This window comes from Salmo salar, chromosome 11, assembly GCF_965601325.2.
Source record: "Salmo salar chromosome 11, fSalSal1, whole genome shotgun sequence".
Taxonomy (NCBI): domain Eukaryota; kingdom Metazoa; phylum Chordata; class Actinopteri; order Salmoniformes; family Salmonidae; genus Salmo; species Salmo salar.
The window spans coordinates 7,129,643-7,144,746 of record NC_138301.1 but is presented as its reverse complement, the minus strand read 5'-3'; the positions used below and the strand labels follow the sequence as shown (position 1 = coordinate 7,144,746).

Sequence of the window (15,104 nt, the reverse complement as noted above, 5' to 3'; positions counted from 1 at the left end):
AAAATAGATTTTCTCTACACACAATACCCCATAATGACAAAGTGAAAACATGTTTTTAGAAATGTTTGAAAATGTATTGAAAATGAAATACAGAAATATCTAATTTACATAAGTATTCACACCCCTGACTCAATATTTTGTAGAAGCACCTTTGGCGGCAATTACAGCAGTGACTCTTTGTGGGTAATTCTAAGAGCTTTGCACACCTGTATTGTACAATATGTGCCCATTATTATTATTTAAAATTCTTCAAGTTGCCAGACTTCAAGTCTTGCCATAGATTGTTAAGATGATTAAAGTCAAAACTGTAACTAGGAACATTCAATGTCATCTTGGTAAGCAACATTCAAGGAACATTCAATGTCATCTTGGTAAGCAACTCCAATGTAGATTTGGCCTTGTGTTTTGGGTTATTGTCCTGCTGAAAGGTGCATTTGTCTCCCAGTGTCACGCCCTGACCTTAGAGAGCCTTTTTATTCTCTATTTTGGTTAGGTCAGGGTGTGACTAGGGTGGGTACTCTAGTTTTTTGTATTTCTATGTTGGCCTGGTATGGTTCCCAATCAGAGGCAGCTGTCTATCGTTGTCTCTGATTGGGGATCATATTTAGGCAGCCTTTTCCCAACTGTTGTTTGTGGGATCTTGTTTTTTGTATTGTTGCCGGTGAGCCCTACAAGGCTGTACGTTCCGTTGGTTTCTCTTTCTTGTTTTGTTGCTGTTTATCATTAATAAATATGATTAACCTACCCCATGCTGCATCTTGGTCTGACCATCATTACAACGACGTTCGTTACACCCAGTGTCTGTTGGAAAGCAGACAACCAGTTTTTCCTTTAGTATTTTGCCTGTGCTTATAGATGTATGCTGTTTCTTTTTATCCTAAAATATCCCTAGTCCTAGATGATGACAAGCATACTGATAACATGATGCAGCCACCACCATGCTTGAAAATATGATGTGATGTGTTGGATTTGCCCCAAACATGACGCTTTGTATTCAGGACAAAAAGTTAATTTCTTTCATACATTTTTTTTGCAGTGTTACTTAAGTGCCTTGTTGCAAACAAGATGCTTGTTTATTTTGATTCTGTCATTTAAGTTAGTATTGTGGAGTAACTACAGTGTTGTTGAGCCGTCCTCAGTTTTCTCATATCACAACAATTAAACTCTATAACTGTTTTAAAATCATCATTGGCGTCATGGTGAAATCCCTGAGCTGTTTCCTTCCTTTCTGGCAACTGAGTAAGGAAGGACACCTGTATCTGTGTAGTGACTGGGTGTATTGATACACCATCCAAAGTCTAATAACTTCATGTTCAAAGGGATATTTTTCAGCGTTAGCTTTTTAATTATTTTTACACATCTAACAATTGGTGCCCCTCTTTGCGAGGCATTGAAAAACCTCCCTGGTCTTTGTGGTTGAATCTGTGCTTGAAATTCACTACTTGATTGAGGGACCTTACAGATAATTGTACGTGTAGGCTACAGAGATGGGATAGTCATAAACAATTATGTAACCACTATTATTGAAAATGGAACGAGACCATGCAACTTATTAGGCAATTTATTAAGCACAAACGGGTTGAATACTTATTGACTCAAGACATTTCAGGTTTACATTTTTAATAATTTCAAAAATGTTCTAGAAACAAAATTCCACTTTGACATTATGGGGTATTGTGTGGAGATCAGTGACACAACAGCTCAACTTCATCAATTGTAAATGCAAGCTGTAACACAACAAATTGTGGAAAAAGTAAAGGTGTGAATACTTTCTGAAGGCGCTGTATGTTGCATTATAGAATTATATCTCTGCTCAGGGATTTCTGCATACCAGGTCACCAACAAAACTTTAACAATGGTGCAAATACATGCCAACGGCACTTGATTTCTATGACATGTCTTGCTTACAGATTATCTGAAATATCACTACATCAAACAATGTTTTCTGCCTGAGGAAAATATAAGGCAAGAAAGAGTGCCTGGCCTGGCCTTCAGAGGACAGAAATGAGCCCGTTCTCCTATAGCTCCTCCCACCAGCCACCGCTGATCTCATCATCTCCAAATCCAACCTCCACTGTTTTGGCAATAGGGCGTTCTCCAGGGCATCACCCAGACTATGCAACTCCATGCCTTCATCTGTCTGTGGTGGTTTGTAACCAATGGTTATGTAATTGGTTTAAATCAGAATTTGGATTATAGCATACTTTGCTGTCACACCTCCTGTGCAAATGTATGTGTCTTCTTGTGTGCTGTAGGGTGAATTTTGGATTAGCACTAATCTTTCCATGTGTGAGGAGTTGCATTAAAGTGATGCCATACCCACTTCAAGATCTTAAACTTTCCAAATATAATATCTATGGAATATATGGATAATATCAACTCATTAAAAAAAAGTGTTTGCTCCAAAGTATGGGCTTGTTGTTTTGTTTTGGATTTATTGTTTTCATTTTTATTATTGTTGTTTCATGTTTAATAGATCTAATTAAAATGTCAACATTGGTATATACTTTTGACAAATCTTAAATTACACAAGGATGTTTTGTGTCATTAGATTATATTTATTATTAGGCTATTATTTATTATTATTGCTAAATGTCGTTAATAATAAAAGGTTTAAAAACGTAAGGTTTTTAAACCATTTTTATTTTCAATAAGGTTCCTCGAGGAACCCTACATTTCAAAAAGGTTCCCTCACAGTGGGAACTCAAAGTACGTCTCCTGCCGTCTCCATTCCGTGTCTTGGGGAAGGTGTGAGAAGTACAAGGAAAGAGGGGCAAAAATCAATTACAATTATTCCCTGTTGACAAAGTAATTAAACCTTGGAGCAGCCAGCTAATTTTGCAGTGCGAGGCCCTTATCTGTTATGGCCCAGATTTACGAGGTGCGCTCGCCACACGGGCGCAGCTTTGCGTGCAGGTGATTATCGCACATTTAATAAGGCACGCGGACTACAGTGGCGCGCTCGTTTAAAGACACTGCGAGGTCGGTGGACCGTTTCTGCCGGGTTGGGTGTTATTCGGATTATTTCTTTATCTTTCTCAAGGGTTTGGGTTGGTTGCATAACAGTTGTCTGAATAACAACACAATAGGATGCTCATCGGATATTTTGCGCACGAGAATGAACCAATTTTGAATGAGGGCTACATTTCGTTAACAAAGAAGAAAAAGATGAACAATGCCGTGCGCAATGCAGTATTTTAGGGCAGGCTATTTGTGGTGCTGGGAAAGTTCCAAAGCCTCCAGTGTAGCGCGATACCTCAATGACCACGTGTTTAAAAAAAAAAGCGTCCTTCTTGCGTAAGAGATTAACAAATGAGTAGCTTCAGTCGTTTCATGAAGACCTCGCCCACTTTTTTTTTCGACACTTGATCAGTGCTTGTCTCGGTGACGCACACAGAAACGTATAACCCTATACCGCATGTGTGCTTAAATTCCTTGAAGCATAGTAAAGCCTATATATAGCCTGGAGGCTTTAAAAAAAAAAATACTTTGCAGCAGTCTGCAGTTTTTGTCATCACACACTTCAGAAATATTTGTACAAGGATAATGGTGTAAATAATTGTTATGGTGGATGTTTAGAATCTTTGATAAATATACAGTATAGCCCAAACTGTATAGCCTGTAAAAAAAAACATTTACTAACACAGGCTTTATGGAAACAAAAAAATCATATTTTAATATTGATAATCATATGTCGTAGCCTATATAATTATGTGTTCCTAATATTAAAATATAGGCTAAAGAAGTAAAATTTGATACTAGATGTTAAGCTACATGTTCAGTGTTTTCAACATATTACTTTCATATGAAATGTCCAATAGCATAAACGCAAAGTAGGCATATTTACAACACAATAAACCCCATAATTTAGCAAAAATAGAAACCATTTAACGAAATAGTTTCCCCGTCAGTGTCGTCGTATCTCCCACGAATGGTACATTTTCGCTCACGAATTGCAGTGCTGCATGCATTCTCCTTCCCCAAAATGTATGTAGTCCTACATGCAAATCCTCCCTAGCGCGTGTGTACGTACACATGCCCTCGAGAAAAGTGTATTATTAATCAGCTGGTGAATGAGTCAGTCCAAACACGCACACACTGAGCGGCATGTGCGTGGACAACATGGGCACGATCCTGCGCGTCTTCGCCCGGTGTCGCTTTAAAAATCAGAATCCAAGGCCAATGATTTATCAAACTCTTATTATCAAGAAAATGTCAAGCGAAGGGCACCTTGCTCCACACTGACGCAAACCCAATCTTTCCCACTGAGGTATAGAAAGCTTTACACTAAGCACGGCCAAATCCACTCCTACTTCTTCCAGTTCTCTTTACAGCTGTTTTTCAACGTCAGCACGTCTTAAGCGTCTTCACAAATGGTGAGTAGGCTAAATACTTTGTTTATTTTTTTAAATTCTAGATTACATTTGTCATTCAAGTTATCTTATTTATCTACATGGTTGAAGCAGCCTAAGTTCGTTTTGTGGAAATATTTTCATTTATTCAAACTGCATGCTGGATAATGGGTTATATTTTGTAGCCGCGTTGTGCGTTGTCCATGGTGCAAAAACTTTTCACAACTTGCATTCACTTTGCAATCTCTGAGCAGAAGATCCATTAAATTCAATCGAAAACACTTGTATTTCGTTCGATATTTTCCATTCAAGGACTTCAAGTAGGGCTATTTGTCTTGAATGTATTTGTTTTCAATTTAAGAGAAACGAAATCAGAGCGTGTCCCTTTTATAGCCTATATGCAAGGTGCTAGATAAAACACGCAGAAACGTTATCTCTTTTTCCCTTTTTTAACTTCAATTTAAATGTAGCATGTTTGTGAAAAGAAATCCCGCGCTCTCTTACATTGCTTTGTTTCCTCTTGGTTAGGCTATATATGCGGAGATAGTAATTTGTATTTCTGCACGCCCGGGTCCTCTCAGAGCTGTAGCCCGGTGCCAGTGATCACACATGCCTGCCAGGGAGAGGGGAGCTGTCAAGAGCCCGGCAGCTTGTCTATTGCCCATAAAAATCAGTAGCTGTGTGGAGCTGAATGACATGGGGGGAAATGGGGCGTAAAATTAAAGATTCTTGCGAACAGGAGAAGCAAACCCCCGCAGACCGTGATCTGAAGCCCAGAGCAGCGGAGCCAAAACATGCGACAAAGGGCTTTTAAAATACTGCAGAAACAACCACCACTGCTGCATTCGTTTTTATTGTAGGTGATTAGCCTATAGGTTTGATCTGAACATTATAGTGCTAAAATAATCTCATTCTCAATTCATAGCCTACTAACACCGACCTGGTAAATGCATCTTAAAGTGTTTCTGTTTGTAAAGCCTTTGTATATATTTGTTTTATCCCTTGTCTTGTGTGCTGAGCCTCATCTGTAAATTACATGTTGCAGGATTTCTCCGACCAGAGAGAGATGACCAAACAGCCGGCCAATGCTCCTACCGGTTTTAAACCGTTGCACCAGCCGGAGGGAGCGGTGGGAGTTTCAGCAAACAAACCGTATAATGCCCTTAACCAAACGTCCGCCGCTTACCCGGCCCCTCAGCCAGCACCATCCAACGAGAGCAAAACTTTCTGTCCCACGGAAAATAAACCGGGAGAAGTCAGTAAAGTCTATGGAACATTTAAAAATGCCGCTCTGCCGGTGCCTGGATCCGTGGCTGCGAACTCGGCCTTCCGTGAGGATTCCACCAGCTCAGTTGGTGGTTCTGCTGCCCGGGTTGTCCCTGTCCAGTGCGGGGACCCGCTTAGGGCTACCGGGGATCAAAACAATGCATCGGGCAACTGGACCACCATGAGTCAGACCACCATCATTCTGGGCGCAGATGGCAACACGTCTGTTCAGCCCGGCGCCGTGACGGGGGTAAGTGGGCTCAAACGAATTGTTTCGATACGGGAGGATAGCCCAACCAGGGTCAGGAGAGCTTAGAGGGGGGTTTCTACTACAAGACGAACCGCGGTTTGGAGTGAATGGTGATCTAGCTGACATGCAACCTGTATTGCCTATTAAGATAGAGAATTGGCTGTGGTGTTATCGGGTCTTTCATGGATAAGGAAGCCGAGGTGGGGGTGACATGCTGCGGCTGAGAAGTTGTAATTACGGTCCCATGGGACTCCTTCTGAGATAGTCCAGCTCTGGAGACTGACGCTGAGGGGTGATTTGAGAGAATATGATCTATATAGCCTATTCAAGTGAGTTTCCATTTGCGATGGCCAGATGCAGTAACCATAGGTTGCAATTGTCTATAAATCGGGTAGAATTCACCAATATAATAGTTTAGAATAATTCCCAGTTATTGTAGGAAATTATCAAAATACAGAACGAAAACGGTAGGCTATCGATTTCGATGTTCTGACCCTCTGCCTTTGGCTAGAATAGACTATCTATTTGATAAAATTCTGTCAACAAAAGTTGGTCTAAAACGTCATCCTGAATGTGCTGAATGAAAGAATCTTCCCACTGCAGTAAGATAAAGGAATATGCCTACTGTAAAATGGTTGTTTGTGTATCAGCATACGGTAATGGTATATCCCCGCACTGCGCTGCTCCGTGTGTCAGGTATAGATAGAAAGAGGGATAGAAACCCCGCATCATGCTCTCTCGGGATTGGTCTCAGTAACACATGACAGCGCTTGGCAATGGGTTACATAAGGCTGCGCATTCTGCCCATTGTTCCAATCCCCGAGAGGGCATTCCTCGCCTCTCCCCTCCTCTCACTCTAGTCTCCCGCCCGCGCGCCTTTCTGACAGTACTCCATTGATAAGCTTGGTCCCGGTCTCCCTCTACCCCTCTTGGCACGGAATCAGAAATGAGGAAATTTGAATTATCTGTATTTATGAATATTCATATGAATTTGTCCTGTCATGTTTCGAAATGCTCGCATCAATCAAATAGTGGTATTCCCGCGATTGTTGTGTGCGTTGAGGCGGAGTGCATTTGTATTTTCTGACTGTTGCAAATAGCCTATACTTGTGTCCAATTTAATAGATCGAATAACGAAACGGATCGTTCGCCCAGAAAAGGAAGGGGTTTGGGATCTGAGACGTTTTAATGATAGGCTCTACTAAATTGAAGTCCAATATGGTTACTTAATGTACATGAAATCACTAAAATCCACTGTTTTTCCCAGGAGGACGAGAGTGGAGATGAGAATAAGGCCAGGGGAAACTGGACTAATAAATTGGATTTCATCCTGTCCATGGTTGGTTATGCCGTGGGACTGGGAAACGTGTGGAGGTTTCCATACCTTGCCTTCCAAAATGGTGGAGGTAAGGAGAGTGCTGAGTTGAGAATGTACCTGCACTGCAAATGTCACTAAAGTTGTAAATGCACAAGCACCTAAATGCGGAAAATAAATAAAACGTATCCCAAAACTGATCAGTGTTATTTGACTTAGATATTCCATTGCTCCACAATGATAGATTTAGATGTTTGACATCACGCATAATTGATATGAACGAAATTGACGATTTAATTCAATTCGAGGAACACAATGGGAGTAAGTCGACTTAATTGTGTTCATATCCTGGATGATTTGTATTGTTGTTTTGCCATTGTTTAAACAACATTATGCTTAATGTATTTTAACATTGTCAAACGAAAATACATTACTTTAATTAATTCACTTGCTAGGCTATATCATTGGAGTTGAAATTAGTGTCGAAAAACATATTATTGACTTTCCTTTTTGTTTGCTTTTTGTTCTCAAAATGAATAGGCGACTTTTTATTATGACAAGTTTTCTAAACAGTTCTAGAAAGCGTCTAGCTAACATTATTTTTCAGCTTCTAGGAGACTCTTTTTCGTGGATTTTAGTTCATTTATTTAGGCTTTATGATTGATAATCAGATCTGTAAATAAAATATTATTTATATTATTATAATAATAATAATTATTATTATTACTAGGCCTATCTTCATTTCAATTTAGTTTGGTCTACACTCATGATGGTGTGAATTAATTACCTTATAGAACTAATTAGGCTACATGCAAATAAGTATAACACATCATTTTTTTTAATGAGCTTGGCCTTTTTTTCTATTACAGCATGTTGGATGACTGTCATTCATATTGGACATTGGACATACATGATACTCACATTTTCCCTATACCCATCATGAGGTTGCTACAACCTAGCCTATGAATGAAAGTTTACAATGTAGGTGTTATACTTATTTGCTTCCCTTGCATGTAGCCTAATTAGATATGGCACATTTATTTCATTATTATCCTCTATACATAATCTCTTTATTTCATGAGAAAGGCAGTCGTATTAAGTCTGTTATAGCCTTCTTTTTAAATCATGTGAGCCAAGTTTGAGTAATCTCTTTTCAGTTCTACCTGTGCGCTACTTTGAAATGCTTCCCCGTTTCCCTGTGTATATAGGTGCTTTTTTGATCCCCTACCTGATAATGTTGTGCCTCGCCGGGATCCCTATCTTTTTATTGGAGGTTTCCCTGGGTCAGTTTGCCAGCCAGGGCCCCGTGTCCGTGTGGAAAGCCATCCCGGCTCTGCAAGGTAAACTGCGCATATACAGGCTGCGATCCAAACTCATAAAGTCACGTATTTAAAACATGTAACATACGCTAATTTCAGAAAAAATGATAACTACTTATTATGATATAATAACTTTTGATCAAGCTCCTCTGCCTGCTTAAGAGTAATTTATATATTTCGTCTCATTTATTTATTTTAGGTTGCGGGATTGCCATGTTGATAATATCTGTCTTGATAGCCATATACTATAACATTATTATGTGCTGGACACTGTACTACCTGTTCGCTTCGTTGAAGGGCTCACTGCCATGGGCTAACTGTAAGAACGAGTGGAACACGTTGGACTGTAAGGACAAAGACATGCTTCTCTTAGGTAAGACTACAATGCGTCAGAACGCACACACACTATCATGCATGCGCACACACACATACACATAGGCACCCCATCGCCATTGCGCAATGCGCAACGCACCCCTCAGCTGTCTCTTTCTGTAACCTGACATATAGTGTAGAGTGGCCAGTTATTTTAAGCATTGTTTTCTAGTTTCATATACATCCAAAAGTGCTACATTTGCTTACTAGGTTTATTATATTGATTTGTATATTTCTTCTGTGGGTCTCAAGTTCTTTTTTCAACTGTGTGTAGGTTACAAGTGTGTGATATTTTTTTATCCTGATTATATCTGTATTCTACTCTAAACATGTCATGAGCACAAAGCAGTTATACAAAATGTGTATTTTCAATATTAAGGTGAAGGCTAAGTAGACCAAATTAGTTTTGCACTGGTGCAATTATGAGTAACTGTTTTTATGTTACATTGGGCTACAATTAATTTAAAAAAAAGAAGATAAATTGATAAAAGAAAGGCTCCCAGTATGACCGGATAATTTTTTCCCAGTTGCATTGGGGGAAAAAAATCGAAATTTGATTAAGAAAATGCCTGTTTTGTCTATTGCATTTTAGTGAATTCAGCACAAAAGTTGCTTGCTTGACACATTTACTGTAGTGGAGTTGCTGCAGTGCCGCAGTGTGCGCCAGACTGCCCTCTCTTGGTCAATTACAGTAACTGTACTCTCCCTGGTCTCTCTGTATCCGTGAATAGCATTGATCAGTGGCGGTCAGTGCCGTTTCAGATTTCTTTTTTTATGAGCTTGGCCTTATTTCTATTACAGCATATTGGATGACTGTCATTCATATTCCATTCATCCAGTTAAATGTAACAGCGATAGGTTAAGGCTACTACATGATACTCAAATTGTCCCTATACTCATCATGAGGTTGCTACAACCTAGCCTATGAATGAAAGTTTACAATGTAGGTGCACACAGTTCGAGAGAATAATTTGATGTGACACATGGACAGACAGTGACATTCAATACCGCCTTGCACACTCTTGCCTGCATCTAGCTGAAAGTGGGTGTGATCATTAATCCAACAGTTGCAAACAAGAGTTTCTTTTGGACAAATTCAGTTATGTTTATCCCCGTTTTGTTCCGCTTGCTTCTGTTTAAGAAATGCTTTTCAACAGAATCGGCTGAATTAATACACCCCTTGTAGTGGCGATTCCCTATGAACTGCCTCTGGCACAGGAGAGAGCGGTCCATAACGTGTCCTTAAAAATCAGCTTTCCAAACGTTACTCTTTTGTGGTGACGTTCCCATTTATTGCGTATATAAATAGCTCCAAAACCCATATTCCTATACAAAAGGTGCAGAGAGATGCATTCTATAAGCCATATATGTTATACGGTAAGAACTGTATGTGCTCTCCTCTTACCTGTGCTAAACCTTCCTGGTCACCTGTGCTACCTATATGCACACACGACCAATGACCCATGACCCCAACATATAGTGCTCTCTAGTATACAAAACAAGTAAAAATAACCCTTGTCAGACAACATATACAGTGAAGGAAAAAAAGTATTTGATCCCCTGCTGATTTTGTACGTTTGCCCACTGACAAAGAAATGATCAGTCTATAATTTTAATGGTAGGTTTATTTGAACAGTGAGAGACAGAATAACAACAAAAAAATCCTGAAAAACGCATGTCAAAAATGTTATAAATTGATTTGCATTTTAATGAGGGAAATAAGTATTTGACCCCCTCTCAATCAGAAAGATTTCTGGCTCCCAGGTGTCTTTTATACGAGCTGAGATTAGGAGCAAACTCTTAAAGGGAGTGCTCCTAATCTCAGCTTGTTACCTGTATAAAAGACACATGTCCACAGAAGCAATCAATCAATCAGATTCCAAACTCTCCACCATGGCCACCATGGCCAAGACCAAAGAGCTCTCCAAGGATGTCAGGGACAAGATTGTAGACCTACACAAGGCTGGAATGGGATACAAGACCATCGCCAAGCAGCTTGGTGAGAAGGTGACAACAGTTGGTGCGATTATTCGCAAATGGAAGAAACACAAAAGAACTTGTCAATCTCCCTCGGCCTGGGGCTCCATGCAAGATCTCACCTCGTGGAGTTGCTATGATCATGAGATCGGTGAGGAATCAGCCCAGAACTACACGGGAGGATCTTGTCAATGATCTCAAGGCAGCTGGGACCATAGTCACCAAGAAAACAATTGGTAACACACTACGCCGTGAAGGACGGAAATCCTGCAGCGCCCGCAAGGTACCCTGCTCAAGAAAGCACATATACATGCCCGTCTGAAGTTTGCCAATGAACATCTGAATGATTCAGAGGACAACTGGGTGAAAGTGTTGTGGTCAGATGAGACCAAATTGGAGCTCTTTGGCATCAACTCAACTCGCCGTGTTTGGAGGAGGAGGAATGCTGCCTGTGACCCCAAGAACACCATCCCCACCGTCAAACATGGAGGTGGAAACATTATGCTATGGGGGTGTTTTTCTGCTAAGGGGCCAGGACAACTTCACGTCATCAAAGGGACAATGGACGGGGCCATGTACCATCAAATCTTGAGTGAAAACCTCCATCCCTCAGCCAGGGCATTGAAAATGGGTCGTGGATGGGTATTCCAGCATGACAATGACCCAAAACACATGGCCAAGGCAACAAAGGAGTGGCTCAAGAAGAAGCACATTAAAGTCCTGGAGTGGCCTAGCCAGTCTCCAGACCTTAATCCCAGAGAAAATCTGTGGAGGGAGCTGAAGGTTCGAGCTGCCAAACGTCAGCCTCGAAACCTTAATGACTTGGAGAAGATCTGCAAAGAGGAGTGGGACAAAATCCCTCCTGAGATGTGTGCAAACCTGGTGGCCAACTTCAAGAAACGTCTGACCTCTGTGATTGCCAACAAGGGTTTTGCCACCAAGTACTGTCATGTTTTGCAGAGGGGTGAAATACTTATTTCCCTCATTAAAATGCAAATCAGTTTATACCATTTTTGACATGCGTTTTTCTGGATTTTTTTGTTGTTATTTTGTCTCTCACTGTTCAAATAAACCTACCATTAAAATTATAGACTGATCATTTCTTTGTCAGTGGGCAAACGTACAAAATCAGCAGGGGATCAAATACTTTTTTCCCTCACTGTACACAACTCATAAACAGGCCAAAATCACTCCTACACCCCTGATCATGGGTAAATACAGTTCTCAGTTTCATAGCAGCCACATTGTATTCCTTCTCGCATCTACGTTATGCTCTCTCCTCCTTTCACCTCTTCCCTTCGCTTGTGGACTTCAATGCACAAGACATCAGCTGTATAACCAGGCAAAAAAACCTTTCCAAGCCAAACCGCTACACACAGCCTACATCGTTGTCACCATATTAGCTAAATTAACATCATAGTCAGCATAGGTAATAGAACTAAATCTAAATCTAAATCTCTATTTCTCTCTTGCTTCTCCTTCATGTAGGAAGAAATTAATTTGTTGAAAACTGTTCAACTATTTTCTTTCTCTCTCTGAGTCAACTACTCATCACATTTTATGCACTGCAGTGCTAGCTAGCTGTAGCTTATGCTTTCAGTACTAGATTCATTCTCCCATCCTTTGATTGGGTTGACAACATGTCAGTTCATGCTACAAGAGCTCTGATAGGTTGGAGGATGTCCTCCGGAAGTTGTCATAATTACTGTGTAAGTCTATGGAAGGGGGTGAGAACCATGAGTCTCCTAGGTTTTGTATTGTAGTCAATGTACTCATAGGAGGATGGAAGCTAGCTGTCCTCCAGCTACACCATGCTACCCCACAGAGTGCTATTGAGGCTACTGTAGACCTTCTTTGCAAAATATTGTGTTTTAATCAATTATTTGGTGACATGTGATTTATATTTAGTATAGTTTTATCTAAAAAGGATACATTTTTAAATGTTTACTTTTTTAAATGAAATTCACTGAGGAGGATGGTCCTCCCTTTCCTCCTCTGAGGAGCATGCACTGGCATTGATGCTGTGTCAACCCGTAGGTTTCATTGGTAATACAACAAACTTATGATGATTATACATAGGGAAATTAGATCTACTCTGTCAAACATGATTAACGTTTCTACATTTATTCTAAGTGTAGGCTACATTTGGGAAAACGCTTATTTCCTAATAAGCACAACTTGTATTTACAGTTCTGTTACAAGAAAAATAACCATTACATATATAAAACATGCTGGGCAAGTATCTATTATACATTCTACACTACCACCTGAGAAAGTTGTGAGAGTTTATACAGTTTTTAAACCAGATTATAAAGATGTCTGTCAGTTTGTCACTGTTGAGATATTTATTTTCTCTGATTCGATACAGTGTATGTAAACCTGTCTGTCTGTTCTGGTTGTGACAGACACGTGTATCCTCCACGATAAAAACATCACCTCTGTAAAGAACAGCTCGTTCTGTCTGTCAGCTCAAGCCATTGGAAACCTGACCAAACTGGTTAACATGACCTATCCAGATAACAAAACTTACGTCAGCCCCAGCGAGGAGTACTTCAAGTAAGTCAAATCAAAGTTTATTTGTCATATGCACAGGATACAGTGTAGTGTACACAGTATAATGAAATGCATACTTGCAAGTTCTCCTTGCAAACAATACAACATCTAAAAAAGTATTCAATAAAAATATAGTAATTAAAAAAAAATTTCAATAAAAACTTTTATCATATTTACATAGAGGTTCTATGTTTGAAGTAGGCCTGCCTACTGATGATACTTGTGATTTCTCATACTATATCCTTTCTTACATAATTAGGCCACAGTTATTGGGCTGTATAGACACTATTATTTCCCGCTATTGATTGATATGTAGAAATAATAAATGTCAGATTTGAAAAAGCTGTTTTAGTGATTGGGAAACAACCTCCTCTCTCTCTCTCTCTCTCTCTCTCTCTCTCTCTCTCTCTCTCTCTCTCTCTCGCTCTCTCTCTAGGTACAATGTCTTGCACATCTCCAAAGGGATAGAGTACCCTGGAGACATCCGCTGGCCCCTCGCAGGCTGCTTGTTGCTGGCCTGGTTGATAGTCTACCTCTCCCTGGCCAAAGGAATCAAGTCATCAGGGAAAGTAAGATAAATATCTCACTCTCTGCTCATGTGGTACCTCCTTTAACCTCCTTTGGATTTGAATAATTTCCCCCTGTGAAATCCCAGAATTATAAAAGAAAGTGTTTAGTTCTGTGAATTAATATGTAATGTTGCCCTCTAGTGGGTTTGTTTTTAAACTAAAAGTGTTGAATCAGTGCATTATCACACAACCTGCGAACTCTCCCTTCGTTTTGTTCTTCCTCTCCCATCTCCTAGGTGGTGTATTTCACAGCTACGTTCCCCTATGTGGTTCTGGTCATTCTGTTGTTCAGAGGAGTGACCCTCCCAGGGGCTGGTGACGGCATCCTCTACTTCATCACACCCAAGTGGGAGAAACTCAATGATGCTAAGGTATACATACACACACGTAAGTGCGCACAGGCACACAAATAGACTCACACACACATGCGTTCACACACATTTCTCTGCCCATCCCTCTGTGTCTAACAGTGAGTGTGAATTTGTGTGTGTCACTCTAGGTGTGGAAGGATGCTGCCACCCAGATCTTCTTCTCTCTGTCAGCAGCCTGGGGAGGCCTCATCACACTGTCTTCTTACAACAAGTTCCACAACAACTGCTACAGGTAAGCACTTCTCACTGTGCTGCTTAACAGCTTCGCTTCCTTCCATATACAACCGCCACTGGGAGTGATCTCGAATCCTCTGTCTCGCAATCACACGTGACCGCCCTCTTGAGAACATCTTAGCCAGCTGCGCCACCGTCAAGCTAGCAACTCAATGGTGCGGGTAGAGACATTTCAAACTGAGGAGTGAGGTTACCAATCAACACGACGCAGACACAAACTGCTGTCGTCACAGCAACCTGCTTTATGTAACATACTGTGTTATGTAGCTTTGAAGGTAAACACGTGACTCTATGACGACATACGGTTGTTTTAGCAAGGGTCGTCAAAATGTATAAAAAGGTCAAAAATACAATTCTTATAAATGTAACAGCTGTATAATGGAGCAAGATATTCAACACTTTTTGGATTTTGAAAATCTATCAAATGTTGACTGCACATAAACCATTATATAATTACATCAGAATGATAATATACATATATAATGTATAAATATATACAATTTTGCAGATGCTGTTATCCAAAGTG

The 15,104-nt window shown here is 40.2% G+C and overlaps 1 protein-coding gene across 1 annotated transcript in view; it reads left to right on the top strand.

The window, feature by feature from the left end:
* The first annotated feature begins 4,073 nt into the window (after positions 1-4,073).
* The window catches only part of LOC106561903 (sodium- and chloride-dependent glycine transporter 2), a 68,587-nt gene continuing 57,556 nt past the window's right edge, over positions 4,074-15,104 (top strand). Inside the window, exons 1-9 of the mRNA XM_014126234.3 lie at positions 4,074-4,376; positions 5,398-5,868; positions 7,136-7,274; positions 8,392-8,523; positions 8,702-8,875; positions 13,257-13,407; positions 13,841-13,973; positions 14,210-14,344; positions 14,473-14,576. Of these exons, the coding sequence (XP_013981709.1) occupies positions 4,374-4,376; positions 5,398-5,868; positions 7,136-7,274; positions 8,392-8,523; positions 8,702-8,875; positions 13,257-13,407; positions 13,841-13,973; positions 14,210-14,344; positions 14,473-14,576 (1,442 nt within the window). The 5' untranslated portion in view covers positions 4,074-4,373. The remainder of the gene's footprint in view (positions 4,377-5,397; positions 5,869-7,135; positions 7,275-8,391; positions 8,524-8,701; positions 8,876-13,256; positions 13,408-13,840; positions 13,974-14,209; positions 14,345-14,472; positions 14,577-15,104) is intronic.